Source organism: Atta cephalotes (genome assembly GCF_000143395.1).
Source record: "Atta cephalotes unplaced genomic scaffold scaffold00025, whole genome shotgun sequence".
Taxonomy (NCBI): domain Eukaryota; kingdom Metazoa; phylum Arthropoda; class Insecta; order Hymenoptera; family Formicidae; genus Atta; species Atta cephalotes.
In genome coordinates this window covers 943,842-971,627 of record NW_012130089.1, presented here as the reverse complement: position 1 = coordinate 971,627, position 27,786 = coordinate 943,842, and the positions used below count along the sequence as shown (strand labels likewise).

Here is a 27,786-nt window from a genome sequence, read left to right as displayed (position 1 = left end):
GTTTTCATCAGGGAGATATTTGGTGGCAAAGATACGGTTGTACAAATATTACTAGATATTATCGATTAAATTATTAATAACGATAAACTATATAGCACCCTTTTCATTAATCCTTAAACGGCATGACAAACTAAACAGTTTGAGAAACGCGTGTGATTTACCATACAAAATTAGATGAAATTAAAAAAAAACTGCATAAAAATCAGAGTATTCTATCGCATCTATCAATTTTCGAACAATTTTCTTTAATGGAAATTTAATAAAGAGAGATCTGTTACAACTTTTTAGCATTAAATATTTTGACAGTTTATATTCGTAAACTCTTTATTGAAATTTTCTCGGTATTAATCGAGATTGGAATTGTACTCATTCATATATAATGAATTTCATTTAATTTCCCTAAAAAAACAATTGTATAAAATTGATCTCAATTTCATGAATACAGCGATCAAGATGAGATAACAGATCATTTAATCTCTTAATTCAAATTCTATTCATGTCCTTTTGCATATACTATTCGTTAGTTAATATTTATTTAAAAAAAATGGAAATTTTTTTTTTCTATAAGGCTACTTTAGGCAATGTGAGTTCTCGCATATAGACAATCAAAGCAAGTAAATATTTATACTGTATACGTATTTCGTCAAGAGTAATAAAATGTTGCCGAGAGAAACAGCCTCTTGTTTCGTTACGTTATAAAAAAAAATTTCGAAAAAGATTTATCCAAAGAGTTTCTCAAAGCAGCCATGGCAGTAAGGTTTGTCGTTTTGTTCCTTGAATGTGCCCTTGTTTAATTGTTTCAAACAAAATGCACATACAAAGTGCTCGGGATGGAATTTGCGGAACATCGCCGTTATGCAACGACCTGCAAAAAAGCAAAATACAAAAAATGATATTAATATCATAGTATTCAAAATCTTATTTTAAAAAATTTAGCGTACTCACCGGTAATGGGTTTGTGGCATCCTGCACATAAGGATCCTCTCTTGGCATGATAATGTGTCTCGCAATATGGCAATCCTTCATGATCGAAGAAAGATCCGCCCTGAAACTTCTGTCTGCAATCCTGCAAAATAAGAAATAGGTGCGTTTGAGAATATTGTATAAAAAAGTCTAATTTACGAGAAAAATGTCACGCTACAAAATTCTGTAAACTTTAAAAAATATATATCATTATTTCAGTTAAAAGATGAATACTATTTTATTCCATGAAAAAAACAATGGAAAAATATGCAAAACTTTGTGAATATATTGAATGTTTTAATGAAATGTATCATTAATATTACGACATGAGAATAATAATGATAATTTCTAAGAAAAAAATGTTTGCGAATATTTAAAAATGATAAGAAATGGATAGTAACTTGGAAACATTCTGTACACGTTATATTCCACTACTATTCCTCATTTTGAATAAAAATGAGAGTCATATGAAATTAAAAATACGATATTAAAAAAAGAATCGATGCGATTTATATTTTTCAGCAAACTATGACAAAAAAATGTAAATGTATATACCAGAATTGAATTTCTAATTAATATTTTCTTGACTCACTTCAATTCCTTCGCAGAAACAATTATATATATTTATATATATTTCATATGATAATAATTTAACCATAAAAAAAATATTTTGATCGAGAGAAATTAATCATTCTATTTTTCTCAAGACGAATTTTTCATGTCAATTCGATTCATCTGCTGTTACTATACAATAATGAATGAAAACATCCATTTGTGATAATGGCATTGCTGTTCACAGCGTTCAGCTGCTGGTTCTTCCTCGCGTCTTTTGCCAAGACGCGCATCTCCGAGTCGCTGGTTGTGTAAGTGAGCCAGTCGACTCTCGGTGTCGCGTGTGTTTTTGTTTTGGGGAGTTTTCTTTTTTTTGGAAGGAAGTGGGATGAAGGAGGGAAGGTTTTTATCTCTTTACTTTTCATAAATAGTACTAATAATATCCGCGCGACTCTACAGAATTCCTCTCTATTGTCAAGAGTTCGGCACAATGTCAAGGCGCGAGCTTGAAAACAAAAGCAGCTAGCTCATACTTGTGCTTGCCGAGAGTATGCCCTGCGATGTAAGAGTGTTGTGTCCGAGTGTGGAAAGTGTGTTTTTCTTTTGCGATGCGGAATTAAAGCAACGGCGACTTGTAATCGATGTTTCTCCGCACTCAGTTTTCCTCAGCGCCAAGCTAAATCACCTGTTAGAGAATTAGGGGAATGGCTCCGCATTCATAGAGCCGGAGGGCATACAAGGGGCAACATATCATGCGGGGGTAACTGGGCGATAATGATAAAGAAATTCGGCATGAGGAATTGGTACGACGACGTGAGGCGGCGGGATCGAGCGGCGTCCTTACGCCTCTTGCTCTTCCTCTTCCTCGTCGTCGTCGTCTACTCCGACGCACTTGGGACACACCGGCTGTCCCTCCATCGCATAGAAGGACTTTCCGGAGACCGGCTTCTTGCAATCCTGTAATTGTCAGAATTTAATGTGCTTGATCTGTGATTTTTGTGACGGTTTCTCCGCGATTTTTCGGGATTTTTAAGATGAAGGGAATCTTTCTTTCGTTTCCTTCACGCATGAAGAAAACGAAGATGTTGATGATCTCGTAAGGTTTGCGCTGAAAATGAAATTTAATAATAAGATATACAAATCTCACAAGTATGATACCTACCCTGCAAACGAAGCAGTCCGGATGCCACTGACTATTAAGCGCAGATATATAATTTTCCATGATAGCACGATTGCAACCACCGCACTTGGGTGCGAACATGTCGAAGTAGTCCTCGCGGCAGTAGGGTTTGCCATCCCGCTCGTGGAAGCCCTCCTCGCCGAACTGCTTGCCGCACTGAGCGCAAAAGAAGTGCTCGGTGTGCCAAGTCTTCTCCAGGGCGGTCACACATTTCTGGAAGAAAAACATTTCTTTCAAATCCACCAGCGCGACTTTGCGTGATGAAACATTTAGAGGCATCCAGGAAAAGAGTATAGATTAACATTTTCAGTGATGATTAATTTTTTTCTATATTGTAACTAGCATTACGATCCAGAGAAAGAATTCTATAAATTAAAATTTCAAATTTATCATGTCGTTCAGGCATTCCATGATGCCAAGGAATGAAAAGTTCAAGGGAAAATTGAAGATTTGTGTCTTTTACTTCGTTTTTATTTCCTCTCAATCGCACTTATGAAATCCACGATACTTATACTCTTTCCCAAGATTTGCAATCCTTACATCAAGAATAGGCCCGTTGCAGTAAGCGCAACGAGGAGAGAACAAGTTATGATAATCCGTTTCGCAGTAAGGATGACCTTCCCTCTCGAAGAAGTTCCGTGTACCCAACTCCTGGTTGCAGTGAGTACATGTGAAGTGTTCTGGATGCCACGTCTTGCCCAATGCCGTTATTACCTGCGCAGTAAGAATATTATTAAGTCAAGGAGAATATCCAATCACTGAACATCGCATTGACTCAAGGATTATGATGAGGTTGACAGCTACCTGGCCCACGATAGGTTTTTCGCAGGCGCTGCAGCATCCTTTCTGGGTTGTGTTGACACCTTGGCGGCTCATGTCGGCCTGAAGATTGCCGAGCATAGAATCCAATTGATTCTGTTTCAGAGATTGGCTCTCTCCTGGATGATAGAGGTGGGTCGTGTGAGTCTCGGTGATGTGAACGCGGGTCTGCGTACCCTCGTTGGGCAAAGGGCTCTGTGAGCTCTTGGTGGCTTTGTTTGGCTTCGCGTATGGAGAGTCGGTCACCGTCTGATGCTGATGAGTACCGCTATTGATCTGCAAAGATACGCGTATCGTAGGATCGAACGCGTAGGATCGAATGCGTGACAACTCTTTCTATCCGAGAAATTAAGATTAAATCCGAAGTGCGGAACGCTATGATCTCGATCTTGAGGTTGAGAAATCAGGCAATAAAAAATTTAAAAAAGATACAATTTTAAAGTATAAAAAAATGTCCTCAACCTGGAGATCGATAATCTTAATTTCTCGAAAAGTTGAGATGAGTTGCACTCGTCGCACTAAATCCTCGAAAAAAAAAAAAATGTATAATTCCCCGCGTAATTTTACGAATATCGGTATCAATCGTGCACGTGTCTGTATGTGTATGTATTGTCAAGTGTCGAGTGAGAGATGCGAAAGTTGTTCAAGGTTGAATATCGTTGATATTTGACGGGCAAGGTGAGAGAAAAGGGTCGGGATGTCAAGGATGGCAAATCCGCGAGACGTTGAGTGAAGAAAAAATGAAGACCCACGGGCGAGATGGTAAGGTAAAGTAGGAGATGTCGATCACCACGGGCGAGCTTGCAGACTGGCCGAAAGCTCCGGGTGTTCCGGTGGGTCACACCGATGCACGGGTGCCCCACCTCTCCGTGGCTTCGTCTTCTTAATCCCCCTTCTTTCGCAGCTGCGGGAAATGAAGGAGGTCGTCGGGGAGGAATATCTAGTGCGGCTCCGGTAGGTAGTCCCTGGCTCCACGGTGATGGCGAGGTGGTTATTTTCGTAACGTGGGGAGCCAAGAATGGGCAGGAGTGGATTTAACGTCCCGGTGTTTTCCGATTCCGCGGTAAATCAAAGCGACGAACGATCAGGGATAGTCGGACAGCAGCCTGTATACCTGTTTCGTCAACAGCTACATGCACTCTGTGCACGGAGAACTTACACGGGAAAGATAATGACCACTGAGCTTAATGATCATCATGGAACAGTAGACATAACTTCTAAATGCTTGAATGTTACCTTTAAAATGTTACCTGGTTATGTACACAATGCAAACGAGAAGCAACATCTCTTCCGATACGAGATATTAAACATAAAAATGCGCAAGTCCATTCGGCTTCCAGCCAGCAACAAAACTTCAGCAAGCAAGTCTTGTCGTTTGTTTAGTTTATTTGGCGATCTCATTGGCAATTGAAGGTTGAAAGCCGATGTGGATACCGAAAGAGCTATTTAACCCTTTAGGAACGGCATTCAATTTATAATATTTTTATATGATAATTTTCTACTAACTTTTCAATATTATTGATACACTTGTTGTATTTTAATTATGACTTCTTTATTAAAAAATTATAGATACATTTAATCTTTCTAGAAAATGAAATTATTACGAAATCAGCCGCTTCGCAAGGGTCAATCGCGTTATGTACCGCAATTATGTGATTACATTATTATGGATGAATGGATACCTTAAATTCGGAAAGCGAAGCCATTAGGTCGTCCAGCTCCTTGGTAGCGTTACTCGCGGTATGACCGTTAGGGTAACTCCTGTGAACCTCGGTTCGATTCAACGAGCCATGCTGACTGGAGGGATAGCCGTCGTAAACCGGCTGTATCTCCGTGGACGTTTCTTGTATGGTGACTCTCACCTTTCCGTCGGCGGGATAGTCTCTGCTCGAAGGGAGGGAGGGAACAATAGTTCGTTTTAACGAACGCGAATTATCTCAGAGATTGAAATCCCCGGTTCCCCGATGAGTTCGATCTTCTACGATCGCACGAATAATTGGGCGATAACCGTCGAAGTCTGAACTCGCCGGAACTATATAATTATTTCAATCTCAAAATTATTAATTACAAGAGCTAAATGTTTGAAAGCTGCCAGTTCTTATATTGTTTTAGGATTAATTTGCGCCCCCATACACACACACACACACACACAGAAAGCTCACCCGTTAGGCACTGCGGTGCTTAGTTCCTCAAGCAATGAGTCGACGGTGGGTCGAGAGGCTGACATGCTACTTGGAGAACGAAGCATGGGACTAGTTGCACCCCCGTTCACTCCTGTCGCAGACGCGCGGCTGTCTATAATCATTGAACTCTGTACGATAAACCGCTCCTGTGAAACCGTCTCTGCCCTTTCCCGAAGGGTTTGGCAATATATAAAGAAAATGGAAGAGACATTATCATAATTATCGCGTTCTCTTTGATTTATCGCAAATAAAACTAATTTTTATTTTCGGCAAACCTTTCATCTATTGTTTTCTTAGCAATCAACATTTAATTTTCTCAAATAAAGTTGCGAATTGAATCTTTGTTTAAATTATATCAAATCTAAAGATTGATTAAAGAACAAGATACTGTTAGTCCTATTTGAGTCTATAAGATCCAAGTTATGAAAAAGTTTCTATATTTAATACTGCTCGTGATTTTTTAAAGGGATCCAGAGAGTTATAGATTGGAGTCACAAAGAATATACGTTGAAAAAAACAGACCGTTCGGGAAAGAATTAAAGGTCTAAATAGTCAACCTCTTTCTTGATAGTGGGCATTATAGCGCGCGTTGCTCAAGTCTTGCAGGAGGGTGTCCAACTCGGAAAGATTGTTATTGAGGGAAGGCATCTTGCTCCCGGTGCTGGTCTGAGTGTAAGACGTACTTCCGGTTTTACCCATGGTTTCTTCTATCGCCTCGCGATTCTGATAAGTCGGCTACAACATTCGGGAAAGGTCGCGATGAATCGAACGGCTCAAAGTTCCTTCATATATTCCGTCGAAGACATCAATTATCTTACATAACAACATTTTTACATAAAAAAATTATCTTGAAAAAAATTAATGCAATAACTCATTGATATTTTTTTATAAGAAGTTTGTCGTATCTTGAAATATTCGTTCTTATTAATTTATTCTTTATAAGAGACGTGCGATTTCAAGTGTAAAATTTAGTCCTATTGTATTAGTTGACAATTTTATTATTAATTCCATGCTTGTGACGAAATTCCAGCCTTAATGGTTTTTAAAAGTTTTTTTCAATGAATATAGAGAATATAGAATAGAATATAGAGAGTCCTAATAATTTAAATTAAGTCTTTAAATTTCACTGAAATATGAAAAGCGGTTAGAAAAATTGCAACTACTTCTTCGGATGAATGGACAGTACAAAGACGACTTGAACGGCAGCTGTGTGACATTTTGCGTTCACCCAGGTGTTCTTGGCTTGTTAATCGACAAAAAGCACTGTCCTGCCAAGTTTCCGCAAAGTACAGTTATTATTTAGAACTATGATGTCACTAGAATCATTATGCAGCGCGTGTGGAACGTTGTCGTTTAGGACGATGTGCGTTTTTAGTCTCCACAAAGTCAATTTTAGATCGCTTTTAGCCGCAAGAGAAAATGTCCTAAAAATATGGATTGCCATCACGCATCTTTTCTGCTTAAAAAGATAAATGTTCAATAATATTGAATAAAATTTAATTGAATAAGATTACTAAATAAGATTAGAAAACGTAATAAAATTTTTGGCGTATCATATAATTTAATCAATACAAATATAATTTAATCAATACAAAATTTACAATGATTGTACAAAATAGATTCTATTTACACAATAATATGAATTATAGTTTTATAATATAGGTTCTTTTAAACAATAATAGTTTTTTTAAAAACTATTAGATAATTGAACGTGTTGTTCTATGTATAATGTTCATTCATCTATTCTAAGTTAAAGATATCGTTTTAATAGGTAAATCAAAGATATTCCAATTTCCAATTACAAAATTGGCGACTCGAGAGAAGTTGCTCAAACTTGTTTACCAAAATTAAATTTGATGCTTGACGTCAGGCTAATCGATGGCCAAATGCGAACTGCAACCATCCGTAACGATAAATTGGAGCTGTTACGAGTCTTTGAAGAGGAAATGATGCGTAACAAAACTAGTACAATTGGGGTCGATCACTAATAGTCCCCCCTGCATAAAAATAAATTAATAATTGCCACTGTAATTTACAGCGGTTATTGTCCTCCCTATTTAAATCGCATTTAAATCGCAGGACATTAATATTATCATTGTTAATGTAATGAAAAGTCTATTTATAACAATATTTATACCTAAAATATACAAAGTCTCTTTAGCTCTCTTGTGTTTAATGCAATTGTTGTATACATTTATAATCCAATATATTTTTCGCAATTATTGTAAAACCGCAATTATTGTCATTATATTGAAACAAATGATTTTTAAGATCTTTATGATATTGATATTTTATGATATTAAATAAATTACGTTTTTTCAAATAATTTCCAAAAATAATAGACAAATTGTGTGCAATCGAATTTCTGAAAAGTAAATAAAGACGACAAGATTTATCGCCGAACTCCCGCATGACTATTTTTTTTTTTGCAATAAAACATTATAGCGCATCCTGCTGGACGGAAACTAGGTTACACGATGAGTTGTCGATCTAAAAATATATCCGCGGTAAGCCAGCAGAAACATGTCAGCAAGACGTATCGGCGCTTGGTGGGCAATTTCGGTGGCGACATCATTATTAACACGAAGCAGCATCTGTAGGATCTCTCGTGCAATCTTCGCATTATCGCATGATGCGTCTGCGATTGCAACTGTCAAATTATTGTGTGATAGAAGATTCTTTAATAAATTTAGATTCTTTTTTTCGTAGAAGAATTAAAAAAATTATCGTACATTCGCCTTCCATAAATTTTGAACAATTTCACTTAACATGAATATCTACACTGAGAAAGATTTCTGATTAAAAAATAACGAATCAGATTCTGATCATATCAGTCTGATTATTTCAATCAGGAAATTCTGATTCATTCATTTTCAATTAGAATTTTAATTAATACAACCAGACACTTTTTTCAATAACTATAATCAACAAGAATGATCATCTAAGAAGAACCAATTTATTATAAGTCTATTATTTTCAATTAAAAATCTGATTTTCTCAAAATTTGTTGGTTCTTCGCGGGAGTAAAATAACATTTGAAAGACACTTTGTACACTTCGCCCATCTGAGATAACATCATGCGTCCAGCATGTATGCGGCCACGTGCTCGCGTTGTTACCGCATTCAGTGTTTATGCAACGGGCTGTGTGCAGGGCTGCAGCAGATGCAGCCGCAACGCAAATCGCATTCTGGAACCATGCTGGCGCGAGCTAAATTCGCGCTTCAAAGGGAAAGCTTAAACAACTTGTGACCTTCGGCACGACGACGGCAGGATTTGGCACTCGGCACGGTAATTCAGGAAAATGGTTATTGCCATCATCGACGTGTCTTGTAACTCGAGCCGTTGTTTAGCGTCATGTCGTGCAAATTGCGTGTTGGACAATATCGCGAAGGACAATGTTGAAATAACAAAGCCTAGAGAGGTATCTCAAATCGATAAGAAATTTATCATTAAAAATATTTTTATTTTATTAGAGATTATATCTGCGACAAAGATTTGATAATTAAAAAAAATTTACGATACTATAAATTAATTAAATTAAGTTAATTTATTTATTAACTGTATTAAAAATGAAAAGTTGGCAACATATGCAAATATAATTTTTTGTTATTTATAATTAATAATTAATGACAGTTAATTTTTCTGCGATGTGATTTTTAAATCAAAGATTGTGACATATCTGCATTAAAATGCTTTACGAATAAGTTCGCTGACAATTTCATCTAGTTGGTCATCGCAAAAATAGGTCTCGGACTATATCGAAACTGGATTACATCCGAGTATGACAACTGCAAGTGCAAACTTGATGACAGATCGATGCTATAACGACATGTTTCAAGAAGAGTAATGTCTAGTGCGATTTATGTAAGAGCGATTTATAACACGCAGAGGATGCAGCTGTCGGAAATTTCTTAGCTGTCTTAATTCATTAGTCGTAAAACAATCGGTAAAACAATTTCTTTCCTTTTCAAGTTTAAATAGGTTTCATGTTGTGAACAAAATATAGAAAAATTATTAATTCAAAAATATATATATGTTATTTGTTATAATAATGCTGTACTGTACTATAAATAAATGTATTACAAAAATGTATTATCTAACACAATATTTTAATATAAATTAAAAATATAATTGAATGATAAATATGACCATAAAACTAATATTTATACAAATATATAATTCTTATAATAATTAATTAATTTAAAAATGTCACAGTCAATGTTGCAATCTAAGTTATAATTTAAATAATTAATAATTAAGAATAAAGTACTACAACTGCAGTACAATTACCTGGACTTTCAGAAGTCATTGACCTAATGTTCTCCATTGTTTCTGCTATACAAACAATACTAACGATACTAACGAAGTAGAATAAGTGAATGATCAGCCAAGAAGTAATAAATAAATTTATAATTTTTAATCATTCTGATCTTGCTTAAATCATTTACTATTTTCTCAAGTAAACACTTGTAGAAAACCAAACAATGAATGTAATTTCTCCTGAATGTTAAAGAGAAATTATTTTTTTAAATTGTTTTTAAATTCTTTTTCCAATAAAAAAGAATAAGACAGTAATAACCTTTTCTTTCAATTAAAAATAAAGTATCCGTAAAAAAAGTTAAAAGCAGAACTGTGAATACACTTCCACTAATCGTACAATTTCCACTGCAAAATGCATCGAAATCGATTCTACTTTCTTCTGTACTTCAATTCTACTTTCAATATATACAAGTTCTCGCTGTATGGAAAATATCAAGGTGTGCAAAAGTCAGCGAAGAATGCAAAAGATACATAATATTTGCACACTCCTGAATGTGTAAATACATAATTCGCGACTTGACGTCAGTTGTCGAACTACATGGACAGAAGTGGTTTTATTTTTTTTTGTATTGCAATAAAGCGCATTCAACAAAGACTTGTCAGCAAATATACGATGCGTATATAGCCGAGTCTTAGTCGCGTTCGACCGCAAATTTTGCAACCGGAGCGCGATATGAGTCGAGAATCATGAATAATAGAAGCCGCGCTACCCTAGGCCGAGCAAGAATCGATAAAATCGGCAGGGAATGTAACAGGTGGGAATTTCTTTGTCGCGGAAAAACTCGCGGAAGTGCACCGATACGACTGGTCTTCTATGTACAGAATAATATTGTACGTAATATTATTGTACGATACTTTTATTTGTGTATTATATTATTCCTCGACCTCAAATATTGAGAATAATATTTAATGACATTGCTAATATTTTTCTTAATATTGCAATTTTGCAAACCATAAAAAAAGCAAGAAAAATATCTCGGTATATAGTACAATTTATTTACTTCTTCATATATTTAATATTCCTTTAAAATCATTTTGAACTGATTAATTAGAAGCTGATTTCTGAAATTTTTTATGTGATGTAACAATGTGATCAACAATCCAAAAAATCGAATTTTCTTCATTTTTTCACAATTTTGTCTGCAACGAATACTTAATTAAATTAAGCTCAGTTTGTGTGCATAACTTTCATGTCTTCAGCCTTCTTCAGTTAAAATAAAAAAAATTAACGAGAATAACTTGAGAATCTCTCTTTCCGGGCTGATACGCGATTCTGTTTGCGCGGCAAATGGAATCGCGTTTCAACGTTGTTGCCTGTAGTGATGCTTCAGACAGTCAATTTTAGACACGATATTGATTCTAATTTTAACCCTGTTGCATCACAGTTATTTCCGACCGTGTTTTATGTCTTTACAAGTTTCTCTTTTCTTCCCTTTTCAAAACAACTGATGGTTAACACGAGAGATATCAGAATTTTGTCACGCGCGAAATACGCCGAGAGTTCGGTTTCCTTCAACTTCTTTAGCGGTCTATTTTCACGATTATAACACGGACGATTCCATGTCTAAACAAATTTAAGTGGTCACGCTCTGAAAATATTTCAGAACGCCGATCAAATTGTTACGCAAGATCGCAATATTATCCGCCCACAAAATAACAGAATTGTTATGCAGAGGATAAATAAACAAATTAAAACTTACATATTAATATTAAATACTTCATGCACTTTGCATTTCGATAAGAGTCCATGTTAGAAAGATGAGATAGGCTTTAAAAAGATTTAAATCATTTTCATTTTGAAGCATCCATGATTTACTCTCACATTTGAGAGTAAAGTCTCTCGAGAGATTCAAACTGGATCCCGCTTAATCGTGAATGTGTATATTAATGATGTTTGTGGCCCTGAAAGCTAGCGAGCGATCGACATTGACAAGACCATGCTGTATCTCGCCGAGACATCGTATCGACAGTTATTAACTGTCGGCGAAGAAGTTTATTTACGGAATCCCTCTATGTCACGCTTTCGCGACCATGACGACGTATTGCTCTATTTCGAGACGTTTTGTAGACTGGAATCGCAAAACGACATTAGTGCCAAAGAGTTAATTTTGTATAGCATCTGAAGAGTGTCCTGCGTGTATAGAAAAAAAGGTAAAAAAATTAAATATTTGTTTGAATAATTCCATTAATAAATATTTAAAAATAAATGTAAACATATATTTATTTGATATAAAAACAATTAATTTGATTATCATTTTTTTATTTAGTAAATATTTATTTACTGTAAGTAAATAATGTTTAATACTATTCAAAGAAATGTTATATGTATTAAGATTTAAAGAGTAAATTTTTTCAATGCACGTATATATTAAAATTTACATTACATTGAAATTAAATTTACCAGTCCAGAGTTCAGAAAGAATAAAGAGATCGAAAGAATAAAAACGTGATAAATAACAAAGATGCAACGAATGTGTCTGATCTTTTAATATTTCAACAAAGAGAAATAAACAGGGAAAATAGGATTTACATTAGTATAGTAAATAAAGGATTTCTATTATCACAGTTCTCGAAAATAGTCAAGTTTTCTTTATCTTTTACGATTGCACGCGTGTATTGAAATATGTCAAATACGTTTGGCACCAAAGTCGCTTTGCGTTGGCAGTTTATTATATGCTTTGTGGGAAAACCGCGACTGTTGGACAGTTGAAGTCGCCGTCGAACCACTTGGCTCCATCTGGCGAAACACATTCACAACTTCAGCAACGTCTCTTCAAATAGGTTGAGCTTCCCTGGTTCATCGATAAACCACCACGATGTTCTTGCATCTTATCATCGGGTACATCATTGTTCCGATGTACCAAAACAGAATCCTGCCTTTATAAAATTCTCTTTCATCTAACTTAATCAGCTGGTACACTGCGAAAATATAGACCCGTACTCATAGTCGATTCTTATTTTAAGGCCGTCTTAAATAAAATCATAAGATAATAATGCAGTTCTCTAATTGTTCACAACATCTTAAGACTATACTTGAGACAGTTTTAAACATAAGAATCGACAGAATACCAGCCGTAGATTTTGCCGTATAATCAACATAGAAGATAGTTGAACACGCAGAGTCTAAGGCTTTTCGACGTAAACCTCCATAATTAGGCAAACACACGTAAAAGGCGCGTCCTCGTCGATTAATGATCTAATTGAGAGTAAGTGCCTAAAGGATTGACGTACCGATTGCGATGGCAGTGGCGATGTTCGATTGTCATAAGATCTGTATGCGGTAGTCGTGTGAACACGCGCACCATTCAGCGATCCATAACCGGGTGTCGCATTACCTCCGCCGACGTGATTTCCCTCCGATGACACAGTATTCTGTAGGTCCGCCAGCAACGCATCTAGAAACACAATAAATCGATAGATTAATTTTAATCTCCCTCGCAATTTTAATCCACATAAAAAAAAATAACAAATGATTCCTCACGTTATCTCATTTAGATTAGAATTGGAAATGTTTAATTAATGTGGATATTTTTAAACCGAAGCGCGTTTGGTTTTTTTTATTTAAAAACCTCTATCTTTATTTCCTGTTTATTATTACGTCGTAAATTAATAACAATTGAAGACTTAATTATTGTAAACAACCTATTAGATCTTTAATTATATCGCTGTAATATATCTTTTTATTCAAAGCATAGTATAATGAACAGGAAGCAAAATATAATTGTTCCTATTCTATTTCTATTTTTATCAAATAATTTGTTCTCAATTGGTGCAATATATATGTTAACTTTTTAAAAATAATAATTTGGCAAATATCTTTATGAGGCAGAAAATCATATCCTATGAATCGCATCATTAGATCAATTGGACTCATTCATTTAATTTCGAGCTACCATATGTAAAAAAGAAAAAATATTGCGACATTGTTTCATGATGACGCCATGCCCACCGCTTCGCTGCTGTCCTTGACAAGCGCGTGCTATGGTACGTTTAATTTTTTTAATTTAAAATATCAGGAGACATCTATCTGTTTACTAGCTAAACATTATAATATCGTGTAATTTATGCGAATACGTGATCCATGTGAACAATAAATGAACAATAAATTTAATGCAAAAACAAAATATAAACACCAAAAATTATACGATATTACGATAAAATTATATAAAATTATACGTTAAAATTATATTTTCATTATAATTAATCACGCATTTAATATTGAATATATGCGGGATGGAAAAATAATGGGAGAGTTAATTGGTACCATGGAAAAGCTGTAATGAAGTATAAATATTTTACTGTCGTAACAGCGTGAGAAATTCGTTATCATTGATCGAGAAAGGTTATGTGAATTTCTATTGTTGTAAATTCACATCATTTTCTGACCTATGTTACAATGGATTTCTCGTAAGTAAAATGTCGACGGTAAAAGATTGATTTCTTGTCTGAACTTTCTCTTGTTTATAAGAGAATTCCTTAAAGACTAGACTTCAGAATTTCTTCCAGAAATTCGCTCGTCCTACTCGAACTAACTCGTTGTTTGTTCTCTTAAACTTGTTATAGTTAAGTTCTTTGTAAATTTAATTCTTAAATTTAATTCTACATGATGATTTTCCTATACAATTTCCCTTTTACTATACAATAGATTATTTGTATCTAAATAAATTTTCATTTTAACAAATATACAAAAATTATTAAGTGACTCTTACATATACTTTGGAAAATATCTGTAAGGGTTTAAATATTTTTTAAAAAATTGTATATAAATGTTATAATTAAGAGTTGCCACAAAAAAAAAATGAATTTTAAAATTCCCTGACTTTTTCAAATTTTTCAGATGAAAATAGAAAATTTTCTATGATTACTATAAAATAAATTTTAATATTATTATTTAAATTGAAGGAATTGTAGGAAAGCTAGTCTATATAAAAACAACGCAAAAAAGCTTAATAGCATAGTAAAATTGGTGCAAATTCAAGTCAATAAAAAATAATTTAATTTTGGAAAAAAGAGAGTGCAGTTATGACAAAAAAGAGCGATCAAATAAAAATACTGAATAAAATATAAATTTTAATTTTATTAAAGTTTAAAGTGTGCGAGTTTTGAATGTATTTATTATAAACGTCAGATATAATATTTAAAAAATTATAATTATTTGAAATAAGATTTAAGAAAATTGTGAGCAAATTTCAAAATTCCAAACTTTTTTTCATTTTCCCCTGTCTTTTTCCTGTTTTTCATGACCAATTTCAACTTCCCTGACTTTTTCTGATTTTCCAGGTCCGTGGCAATCCTGATTAATTAATTAATATATAATTGTTTGATGTTTCCAGTTTTTTACGAAAAAAAAAAAAAATAACGGACAGGACACGAAATCGTGTAAGGATTAATTATTAGAGAAATATGCATTTACCAAGAGTAACGAGGTTACTAGTCGCTTTCTCATGATTGTACACCTGGTACATATTCTCTTCTTCGGGCACGTGCGTCGTCTCCATCGTGAGAGAGATCCGACACACCCACTATTTCAGGAACGTTGAACCCCGTGAACGGTGGACGCGAGTTTCAAGCCGACTTCGGCGAGTCCGTCGTAAAAATGCGGAGAAAGCGCGAAACCGAAAGGACAAATCCGTGAGCGAAAAAAATCACGAAACTGAGGATCCCGGCGCGATCCTCCTCTTCTCGCAAATAAGCGGTTTTGCCTCCTGCGTATCAAATAACAATATAAAAATGCAAGAGATAAAAAAAATAATCATTAAAAATATTTAAAATTCTCCCGGAGGACTCGAATAAATAGTTTAACAAAAAAATTTGAGTTAAGAAAGAATACGTAATTCTGAGACGCTATACCGAGAAATATAGCGGCGAATTAGTTCACCGAAGCGAAATATGAGAAAAGCGAAGCGAACTGAGACATCGTGACGCTCTATCGCGTTGAAGACTTGGCGCTGATAAGAAAAATATATGTTTATCGAGCGTTTTAATCTGCAAATTTATCGCAAATTGTAGCGTATCGCACCAATTGAGTACATATCCTGAGATTATTATTGTCGTTATTGTTATTATCTCATCATCTACAAGGAAAAAACAATTTTACTGAAATATCAAAAAATTTAGATAGATACAGATCTAAGAATAATTTTGTTAAACTATGTAGAAAACTCAAGCATGATAGCTTGAATGCTGCAAAAAGTTTTGACATTCTAGCAACTAACTGAGTATCCTACATAATTATTTTAATAGTCCAACAAAATTATTTTTAAATCTGTATCTATAACTACATTTTTAAATTCAACAAAACCGTTCTTTCCGTGTACAGAAAAATATTCTGTCTGTATTAAAAAAGTAATTGCTCAATTTAATTTCTTCCTTTTAATAATTAATAATTATAAAATATTTTCCAGATAATATCTTAAAATATACTTATTACAAATTTTAGAAAAATTCGTTATTATGTACTCAAAATAAAAATTCATTTTTTTTTAAGAAAATTATGAAATTGATCGAAGAAGCAATCAATTTTATATAACAAGCAAATCGAATTTATTTTAATTTAACAAATCTTGATTGAAATATTAAACTCACTAGGATTTAAAATATATTTCGAACAAATTTGATATTTGTAATGAATTTATGATAGATTTGTGACTATACGAACTTTTGAAATACTTGGAACAGGTAATTATTACTTGCGTACAATATACATTTTTCTGTATGTTTCGCTTCAGAATGCGAAACGAATTCATAGAACGAGTCAAATACGAGGAACGTCATTAACTGAGTATCGATACCAAGATCCAATTGTAATTCCTGCACAAAAAAAATTCTCGAAGATGATGAAGTCAAAGTTTAAGTGCTTTATATCGTCATTCACATTTGGCTCTTTTCGCTTTCACCCCGAACAACTTGCGCTCGTCTCCATTTGCGAGAGGGTTCCAAAGGGTTTCACTCCGATTTTTCTACGCACTCCTGAGAGACAACACGTGTTTAAATGGATGCACGCGTGCGAACGACGCGGTGCACACGGGAATGTCCGTGGGACTGATTGTCATTGAAGTGCGCAGGAAGGCGATACCGCGCGCTGGAAGAAGAAGCGAAGCTGGAGAGGAGGAAGGACATTAAGCAGGCATTAAGACGATCGGTAGTGGGGTATTCCCATATGTTGAACGGAAGCTGCGGTATTCAGAAGAAATGGATGCCTAGGCGGCTGGTTGCTTCGCGACATGTCTCCCCGCCTGATTACGGGGAATCCGATTGCACCGCGTATAAACATGCCGTAGCTTCGAGGAAATATTCAGCTGTTCAGGGAGTTCTAGGAGAGCAGAAATACAGGGTGTCCTATTTCGCCTTCTTAGAGCAATTTGAAAACTTGACATCGCTAAGTTCAACTTAAATATTCATCTCAAATGTACTTAAATAAAATTCCTCGATTTGTGGATCGTGGAAATTTAATTTTTTAATTTTTTTTCTGAATTTTAAAGTAAAGCTGAAATACAGGGTGTCCTATTTCGCGTTTTTAGAGCAATTTGAAAACTTGACATCGCTAAGTTCAACTTAAATATTCATCTCAAATGTACTTAAATAAAATTCCTCGATTTGTGGATCGTGGAAATTTAATTTTTTAATTTTTTTTCTGAATTTTAAAGTAAAGCTGAAGAAATTATGGGAAGCTTCAGCGATCCAAGAGTTTGATTATTTAGAAACGAATTCAAATATACAGTACGATTTTCTGTTTTTTCTTTGCTAAAAAGTTTTTATCTCGATTTTCAGACTATTTTGAAGCTTGATTAATTTAACTTTGCTTCGTCAATTTTTTAATTTCTAATTTTTTAATTATTTAATAATAATTGACGATGAACATTGCAAGTTTAAAATAGCTTTGAGAAAACTCAAAGAACAAGTCTTTGCAAGTAGTTAAAGTGGACCGGTTTTTTAAAGCACTTTAATGTGCTATAAAATAAACAATCGTATGCAGTATTCTGTTGACGTAAATATAACGTAGATGGCAAGAGAAGGCCAAACGTAATATTTTATTTGACATAAAATATTACGATAAATTATAATTTCACGATTTTAAACGCATGTATTAAATCAATCGATCATTTTAGAAACACCATAAGCCAATATTTTCAAAATTAATTTTTTTTAAACAAGTTTTAAAAGTGTCACATTCCACTCAATGTATAAGATAATGAAACATCTTTTACACATTTTTAATTATTTTAATATATTATAGTTGTCAAAATTACGTTCTTTTCAATTCTCCAAAAATTAGACTTGTATGAGATTTCTGAAATGACCGATTTTCAAATATCACCGTTAAAAATATATTATAACATCAGAATAAATATTTTGTAGTAAAACGAATTATTACTACATATAAGAGCCACAAAAAAAAAATTAAAAAATCTTGATAAGAGATTTTGATGCGTGAACATATTTCGAATATGTAAAATTTTTAAAAATATTCGCGAAACTATTTAGATCGACTCACGTTCAGATGCATTCGTACTTCCCTGCGTGCTGCACGCGCGATGCGTTTGCGTTTTTGCGCTCCGCTAACGCGATCTTTTTTTGCGCGCCTCGCGTGCGCCCGCGAGAGCAGGCATTGAGTAATCGTCTGAATGGGACTTCAGCACTGGCACGAAGCCTGCGGAGCTTATCGAGGTCTATTTTGTACGGCTGATTCATACCGTGAGCCGGACATCAATAATGCGCGTACCGCGGGTGCGTAACGCACGCACGTATCTTGCGTAAAGAGGACGGAGAACTCCATGAACTACATCACTAGCAACTATTTTCTTCCTTGCCGCGATATAAATTCCCATCAATCTGAATTACTCGCGAGCCTAATCACGGCCAAATGCGAAGCGCTAATAAAAAACTTGACGAAACGACGAAGAGACCAACTTAAAATTATACATCAAGTATAAACATTAAGGAAAAGATATAAACCGAAGTTTTTAAAACTTCATTTTCCGGAAAAAATATTGTCAAATAGAAGATAATTATGATGAAAAAGTAAATTTATGTTAAATTTCTTCTTTGATCTTTTATAACATCATAATTAATTGTCTTCTATTTAACAATATTTTTATCTCTATTTAACAAATATGTAATCTTTTATTTACCTTTTTACAAATCATAAAATATTTCTGTACTACTAAAAAATAAGAATGAATCATAAGAGGCATAAATCACAAGACGCGTGTTGCCACATATATTGTCGGAATTAAGGTTTAATTAGAGGCGATTTCTCAATACTTACTGACGTATTGCTCCCACCGTGCGTGACGTCGAATCGTCGCCAAGCGAACCGGTGAAATCGGCGAGACAGGCCTCATCACATCCGCCATTTTTAATCCGCGTTTTCAAGTAACTCACGCAGCACTTTCTCTACGCGAGGAACAACGAGATGTTACAACGTTGTTACAGGCTCTGGCCAAGAAGTCATTACTTCAAAAATAAATTCATAGACAACCTATTAAATCTCATTGTGTGTTTTCTATACATCAATATGTACAAAAACACAGAAATTGCAATCAACACATAAATTTTTTTATGCTTAAATCGACATCAACTCCCATATTATAATATCTGTGATATTAAACTTCTTATATTGATATATAAATTATTCCTCATAGTAGTGATTTCTGAGCCATCCTGCGTTTTTATCGATGACAATCAGATTTTGAAATATTATAATATATATAATATATATAATTGAAATATTATAATATTATAATATATACTAATGAGAGGAAGCCACGAGAAATATACGACAGACAGCTGAAACGACAGATGGCAGCTCGAGGATGTAAACAGACGTAAAGATTAAGTCAAAAATATCTACCGTTCTTTATCGATAACGATAACCGTTCCCGTCCGGATTCTCTGTAAATCACGCGAGAACTGAATTCACCACGACGTCTGTGTTGTGCTCTAACTTGCTGGCAGTGAGATAAAAATAAACCTCAAATTAGAGCAGAACTTAGCTAGACCCGTTTTCTAGCTGGACACTTTAATCCTACTCCAGAAATGCAGCCACATTTTCGTGAATTGCATAATGTGTTTCTTGATCGATCATGACCGTGATTGCATGTCGGAAATGTCACGTGTCTCAGATAAGGTGTGGACATCCGATTTGATGAATCAGCATTTACAAACAACGACCTTCTTGATAAGTCGAAAAAAATATTAGTCTAGATTTATTTAACCCTCTATTTGCAATCTGAATCTTTTTTTTAAAGCGAAATTTTACTTGTTAATAAAGAAGAACGATATTTTATTTTCTTCGAAATAAAGGAGTTCGGTTCTTCCCTTTTTAAAATATCTTATAATATTTATTTATTTTTGTAACAGAGACGTTAGAAAGTATAAACTAAATTTTTCCATATTTTCTGAAAGCCTAGAATAGTAAAAAATTTGAACTTAAACAAAAAAAAAACATCTAGATTGCAGGAGGGAGTAAAAAATATGATTGCATTCTGATTTTAGAATTGAATCCATAAAGTTCTTGAAGAAGCAAAAAAGAACCGCGTATCTACTAAATCTTCGACTGCTACACATAATGAAACAATGACGCTGATTGAGTAATTGTGCCCTAAATATACGTGATTGTCGTCACGAGGTCAAGAAGTCACGATCGCGAAAACGAAATCGATAACTTTCAACTTTATCAAACCCCGCTATCAATATTGATCGTACACAAAAAAACGGTAAACAAAAATACTAAAATATCTAAAAATTTAACTAGATACACATCTGAAAATAATTTTGTTGGACAATCAAAATAGTTACAAAGAAATCTCAAGTATGATGAGCAATGCTGCAAAAAGTTGATCTTCTAGCAATCATCACTTTAGTGATTTACATAATTGTTTTGGTAACAAAAATATAACAAAAAATTGTTATAAGAGACTTACTGAATTCTTTTCATGCATATCCAATACAATGCATTAGAAAAACACCTTGTTAAATGCTCTTTAATGAGATCGTAATATTTATTAGGAGTTAAAAAACAAACTTTTCAGACCTGTAAGTTTTTTAAATACTTGAGCAAAATTGTATTGTATATCGACTCGTACTACCAAAACTGGACACGTGGAATAAACGAGCACGTGTGTGGAGCTACGACGAGATGATTCGCGAGGAGAGATGAGAGATCGATCGACTCCGGATGTCTGGCAGGACCAGGAGATACTGGCACCACGTGTTGTTGTTGCGGCTGTCACGCTTACGAAATCTCTGTTACGTGAGATCGTTCTCTCCCGTGCGTCATCCTCTCGCCAACAATGATTTTAATACAGACCGCGAACCAGGGACAAGAAAATGTGGGAAGATCCCGACATTTGGAAGATTTCCATCAAATAAATCGAGGTAACGATCGATGAAGAAAAAAATATCACATTCTAAAACACACTGCAACTTCCAAACCACCGAAATGATATGATTCTCACACACGATCAATGTAATTAATGTTAGAATCGATTGACTCATCTATTTTATGTTTGACAATATTCCATATAATTGCAAAAAAAGATAATATTAACTACGTAATACGACTTCAACACGAAGAACACTCTTCTCGAAAAGTTCTTCTCGTCTCCTCCGTTGATCAATCTCGTTAATTGCGAAGTAATTACAAAAAACACAGACGCGGTTCCTTCTCCCTCGAAGGGAATATTTTTTTACTGATTACTCGGTCAATCGATCGACTGGTATCTAAACCGAGTATGCGCGATTCCTTTATCGTGCCTTCCTACATATTTGCGCTGCAAGCGGGTGAGCGTAGGAGGTGGAAACTACGTGAGGCTGACCTCATATGGAGGTGCGGATCCCCCCGAGGAGCGATTGAGGAAGAGGAGATACCTACGCACCGGTGTTCACCTTGAATTTATGGCGATTGTACGAGCGATCGTCAAAGAACATGCCGGCAATGCTGCGATAATCTCGAGGGCGTTGCGTGCTTAATTGCATGCGGGTGTGCATTGCAACCGGATCGCCGATCGATCGAGAGAAACCCCCAATGGATATTCCGATGGATGTCTGATTGCATCATGTCTGAGATAAGCAGCGGACTTTTAATAACTATCCATAAATGCAGATAATATCCTCGGACATGTTCTTGTAATACATTCAGAAATTAATTCCGTTCTTTCACATCATGTCATTTGCATCGGCATATCTCAGTTACTGCAAAACACTTCAAAATAGATTTAAATTATAGCCGACCGCAATTCCTTTCACTGATAATCCTAGAAGATACTTTTCATTTTCACTCATTGCTTGTTTTTACATTGAGAAAAATTTCTGGTTGGACGAACCAGTTAGATTCTGATCATATCAATCGGATTTCTAGTTATCGTGATTAGAATTTTGATTGATATCATTATAATCTAATAATTCATTCATTTTCAACCAGAAATTTTTTTTCAGTGTAGTAATAAAAAGGTTAATGTGATCTAATTATTAGTCATCTTGTGATCTTTTTATTCTAGAAAAGTGGTGAGTAATGCATGAAAAAGTAAGTTCACAACAACACAAAATCCTTTAAAGATCAATAATGCAGAATAATTTAATTTATTCAAATCAAATAGAACTTTTATCATATCATATCATATACTTATAAGAATCACATACTGCATTAGAAACTGACGTATTACTTCATTTGTAATATTTGAATTGAATAAATAAATTATTCTTCTTTGCGAGAATTACTTTAAAATCTAATTAATCAATCAATGGGACGCATCGCGAATTAATAAGAATAAGCAATAATATATAATTAATTAATTCTCACAAAGAGGAATAATTTATTTATTCAAATCAAATATTGCAATAGCATTAGCTTTGAATCGAACAATTCCCAACATAATATAAAAACTTCGTCTTGTTTTCGATAGAACAATCTATGACTAACTCGAAGAACACCGATAATTTTTAGTAACTGCTCTAATTACAAATATGAGTGTGAGTCGTCAAATATCTTTCAATAGGATGACTAAATAACTATTAACGATCGAAACAACTTCAAATTACATCTTAGCAGCAAAACATAAATCTTAGATCCTTATCTAAAAATCGATTAAAATTTTTCGCTTTATTAAAAAAAATGGTCTGGTTGGATTAAATAATAATTCTGATGGAAAATGGATGAATTTTCTGAGTCTTAAGTCTACGAGAATTCTAGTTAAGATAGAATTCTGATTGATATAATTATTCTCGTAAAAATAAAAATTCTAATAGATTTTACCAGAAATATTGTGTCAACTAGAATTCCGATTATCTCAAATAGAAATTCTATTGGTAATAAATTGAATTTCAAAAAATTCCGATTCATCCATTTTCAACCAGAAATTTTTTTTATCTCGATACTGACGTTATTGCTAATAAAAGAATCTTTAATATCTAATTAGCCGATCAATGAGGGAGGCATCCCGAATTAATAAAAATGAGCAATAATATACAATTATAAGAGCATCAATTAATTCTCGAAAAGAAGATCCACTATTTGCGTTACTGTTTATATGGGAGACACACCCCGTCCGATAAACTTACATCCAGGAGGCGAGCCCTTCTTCATAGTGATCCTATAGGGCTGATAAGTGTCGCCCGGCTCCACCTTGCCGTACATCGTCCGATCCATCCTCGCGACACACGCATACACTTGCGTAGGAGGAATTGGATGCGCGTGCGTACGCGTGCACGTGTTCACTCACGTGGGGATCGTCGCGTAAACAGTGACATAAGTCTCTTTCCTCCACTCCGGGGAAGTAATTACGATATTCGTTGACGCGTGACGGCGAATTGATGCTAATTTAATGGATTAGCGTGATGGAAGACCAGCTTTCCCAAATGTCCAAGTTACAAGTTAACAACGAGGAATTTTATTTTTATCGAGATTTCTACTCTTAAATGAATGAAAAATAATAATTATATTATTATCAGAAAAAATTGCGATGTAGTAAGTAAAAGATGGAAAAAAATAAGAAATGTGTAACAAATGTGTAAGGAAAGAGATTTTGTTGAAATATCTAAAAATTTAAAGAGATCTAAAAATAATTTTGTTGGATCAAAATAACTAAAGAATCTCAAATATGATGAATAATACTGCAAAAAGTTCGAACATTCTAGCATTGTAGTTTGAGATATCTTACACAATTATTTTCGAATCTGTATCTAATTGAATTTTTTAATACTTCAGTAAAGTCGTTCTTTCCATAAATTAATATGATTCAATTGTTTTTCAAATTTCTTTTTCCAAGATATAGTGATATATATATATATATAGTGATCAATCACGCAGATATTTCGTGAAAATAAATGTCTGTTTTCCTATCGGTCTTTACAACCACGAGGAGCAACGAACTCTAGATTTAAAAGTAAGAGTATAAGGAAGAAATGAAGTGTCTCGAAACACTGTGTTGAGTGAAATGATTTACACAACGGTTCCAACAGAAGAAGTTGGTCCTTAACTCTTAGTAAAGTTCAAGTGGATCACTAGGCTAATTTTAACACTGTGTAAATTTCACTCGGGCAATCTTATAAAGCTCTCTTCAAGTAAATCAATAGATCGTAATAATGCATGTCAGTAACATGATTTACTCGAACTATAATTATTGCACATTTCAACAGAACGGTTGGAAGGATAATCATGGCTTTCGTTTCAAAAACTTGTGATTCTCAGAAAATACATGACCGTTTCTTAATCTTCTCCAAAAAATGCATTTCCCAATTAACAACGCAGTTATTGACATTCAAGAAACTAGGAGCCAAAACGAGACTCGTTCTCGGATGGGGAGTTTTAGAAGGGAACATCCGACCATGTATCTACGCGATCATACGAATCCGCAGCGGAATTTGCACTGGGACATCTCCGTGATGGATTATCCGCTGAAATGAACGAGCGATTCAGCGCAGCAACGCGATTTCCCTCCGGAATCGAGTAACGAGGTCGACACGCTGACGCGCAGCGGAGAACGCGCGTCGGGACGACGGGAAATTTGTCGCGACTGCCACGAGCAACACGAACGACGTGCGGCTCTTTGGTGACGGTGCCGGCTTGGTGAACACCGGCGAACAAGAGCAAGACGAGATGCCACGCGCGGGTATATTTCTGGCGCTCACCCGCGCTCAGTGACATAGAGAGCTCTCTTTCGATCTCTTTCGTCTTGGCCACTGTCTCCACTTTCGTAGAAAGTGAGACGGACGAAGAGCAAAGAAAATCGTTGGGAAAGACAGGTGCAGCAGAATGAGAAGAGAGAGACGGACAAGAAAGGATAGGTAAATAAATAGATGAAGAAAGAGAGAGGGAAATGAATAGTGAAGGGAAGACAAATGTAGAAAGACGAGACATCAGAAAGAGAAAGAAAGAGAGAGACACTAGTGGAACATATCTAGTGGTTTCTGCACAGAAATATATATATATATATATATATATCTTACATAATTATTTTGATGCTCCAAATAAAATTATTTTCAGATCTGCATTTAGTTTCTTTGGATATTTCAGCAAAATCGTGGAAATATTACAGATCCAACGTCAGTAGCTATATATATTATAGATTTTGATGTCAACTTCAGAGGATTAACTAATTCATACCGATTTATTTCCAGAACAATAAAAATATAAGAAAAGAAATAAAAATATATCTCGGCGATCAGATATGGCATATCGAACCGCCGTATGCTGACATTGCCATCGTTATCAGGGTTACCGTGTTATCAATGCGAATACCCCGTCGACCCCTAAAGATTAGCGCATTTTGCGAATTACATGACATTAATCTCTAACGCGAAAGTAACCGACCACATAATAGACGTTTTATTGAAGGAGTCGTTTTTAATTTAAAAAGTTTTATCAATGATGAACAGTTCAATATAAGTTCAATATTAGGTATAGTAAAAGGAAATCCATTATTTTTGCATGAAATTGAATGGAAAAATAATGGATTTCTTTTTACTACACCTAATATTAAGTCTGTTTTTTTTCCTATACTAGAACTTTTTTCTCCTGCCTTTTCTACTGGCTTTCGCCAAATATCAAATATATAGTTATCTCACTTTAAATTTCAAAACTGTATAGTAGTTCAACTACAGAAAAGAGATATAATGTATACTTTATAAAATATGAATGGATTTAATATCAGTGTTAAATAATATACAAAAGTAAAGTAATGAGAGTCAATGCGGCTAAATGGCGCAAATTATTATGGAATAATTTTAATACTTTATAGTTAGAACAATATTTTTTTTATATCAGTTTTAAATATATGACTCGATTTTTCCTACAGGAAATAGTAATTAAATTCTTACACACCAATGGCAGATTTTAGAATTACGCGTAAATGGCAAAGTACATGTAGTATAGTAGGATTTTTTTATCGTATCGTTAGCAACCTATCGTATGTTAACAACCACAACCATTAGATGTCGATCAGAAAAGCAAAACGATGCAGAAATATTATTCACATTCAGATATTCTCATTGAAATGCGCAATGTGGTTCTTTTGCACTCGAAACACAATACATTTCATTCCTAATTTAAATCACATGACTCTAAGTTTGCCAAATTCGTATCGTACACAAGGGATTTCTCTTCGTTTGCCCGAGATTATCTTTTCAGCGCTTGATGTCTTGCATTTCCGATCAATGCGTGTAAAGTGAAATGTCCCGTCTCACGTCACGAATGTACCGCGAATGTGAGCTGCGGTACCATAACGAGTGCGTGACAAACTAATGTACAGCTGGCATAACACTAATGCAATGAGGCCTTCTCGCCATATAGGAGTACAAGATAATAGTCACGACCATGCCCCTCCAGTTTCTCATAGCTTTCCTCCCCCATTCTCGTGGATATTCAGCATGCTTTATGGATCTATGCGGATTCGTAATGATATTAGCAAATTAGAAACAAGTCGAGAGAACTGCCGACAAAACATATAAGAGAGTCGTTCAAAGAGTACACGAATACACATAAGAGAAAAATATATAAATCCTAAATTTCAATAAATATTTATTTGATACAAAAAACTAATTTGATTATTTGATACCAAAATTAATTTGATATTAATTACTTCTTTTTATTAAGTAAATATTTATTTATTGTAAGTAAATGTTTAGTTTGGCAGTATTCAAATAAATATTTATTTAAATTTAGGATATTTTTTCTCAGTGTAGGATTAATCTCCCCCGGTATCATTATGTTCAAAAATGTATTGATAATATTGATATATGTATAGTATATATAATTTAAAATAAATTATAAATATATGTAATTGTAATTTCTAATATATATTATATATTTAATACATAATATATACCATACATAATTTAAAATTATATATATCATGTATTAAATGTATATATTAAATGATATATTATAATTTTTAATATAATTATTTCTAATTATACACGAAAAAAAATTGTTTTGCCAAAGTATATAAAAACTTAGCTAGATATAGATTCAAAAATAATTTTGCTGAGCTATCAAAATAATCATGTAGGATATTTAAATTGATTATTAGAATATCTAAACTTATTCAAGCATCACTCATTATATTTGAGTGTCCTACATAATTATTTTGATAATTTAACAAAATTGTTTTTTAATCATATCTGTCTTATATACCAATTATTTTGATGGTTTAATAAAATTACTTTCAAATCTATATCTATTTCAACAAAATCATTCTTTCCTGTATTAATTTAAAACAATTTCTTGCATTTTTTGCGACTCTAAATATTATGTGGTATAAAGAATACAG

General features: G+C 34.1%; 1 protein-coding gene across 1 annotated transcript; it reads right to left on the bottom strand.

The window, feature by feature from the left end:
- Positions 1-316: 316 nt before the first annotated feature.
- Positions 317-23,666, bottom strand: LOC105620241 (leupaxin). The gene is made up of 10 exons (XM_012201746.1): positions 23,579-23,666; positions 13,250-13,413; positions 6,255-6,432; positions 5,677-5,809; positions 5,197-5,398; positions 3,500-3,790; positions 3,236-3,409; positions 2,678-2,908; positions 946-1,066; positions 317-865 (listed from the first exon to the last, which is right to left on the bottom strand). Exons 1-10 carry the CDS (start codon positions 23,664-23,666, stop codon positions 720-722), a joined length of 1,728 nt encoding a protein of 575 aa, XP_012057136.1. The 3' UTR covers positions 317-719.
- Positions 23,667-27,786: the final 4,120 nt, after the last annotated feature.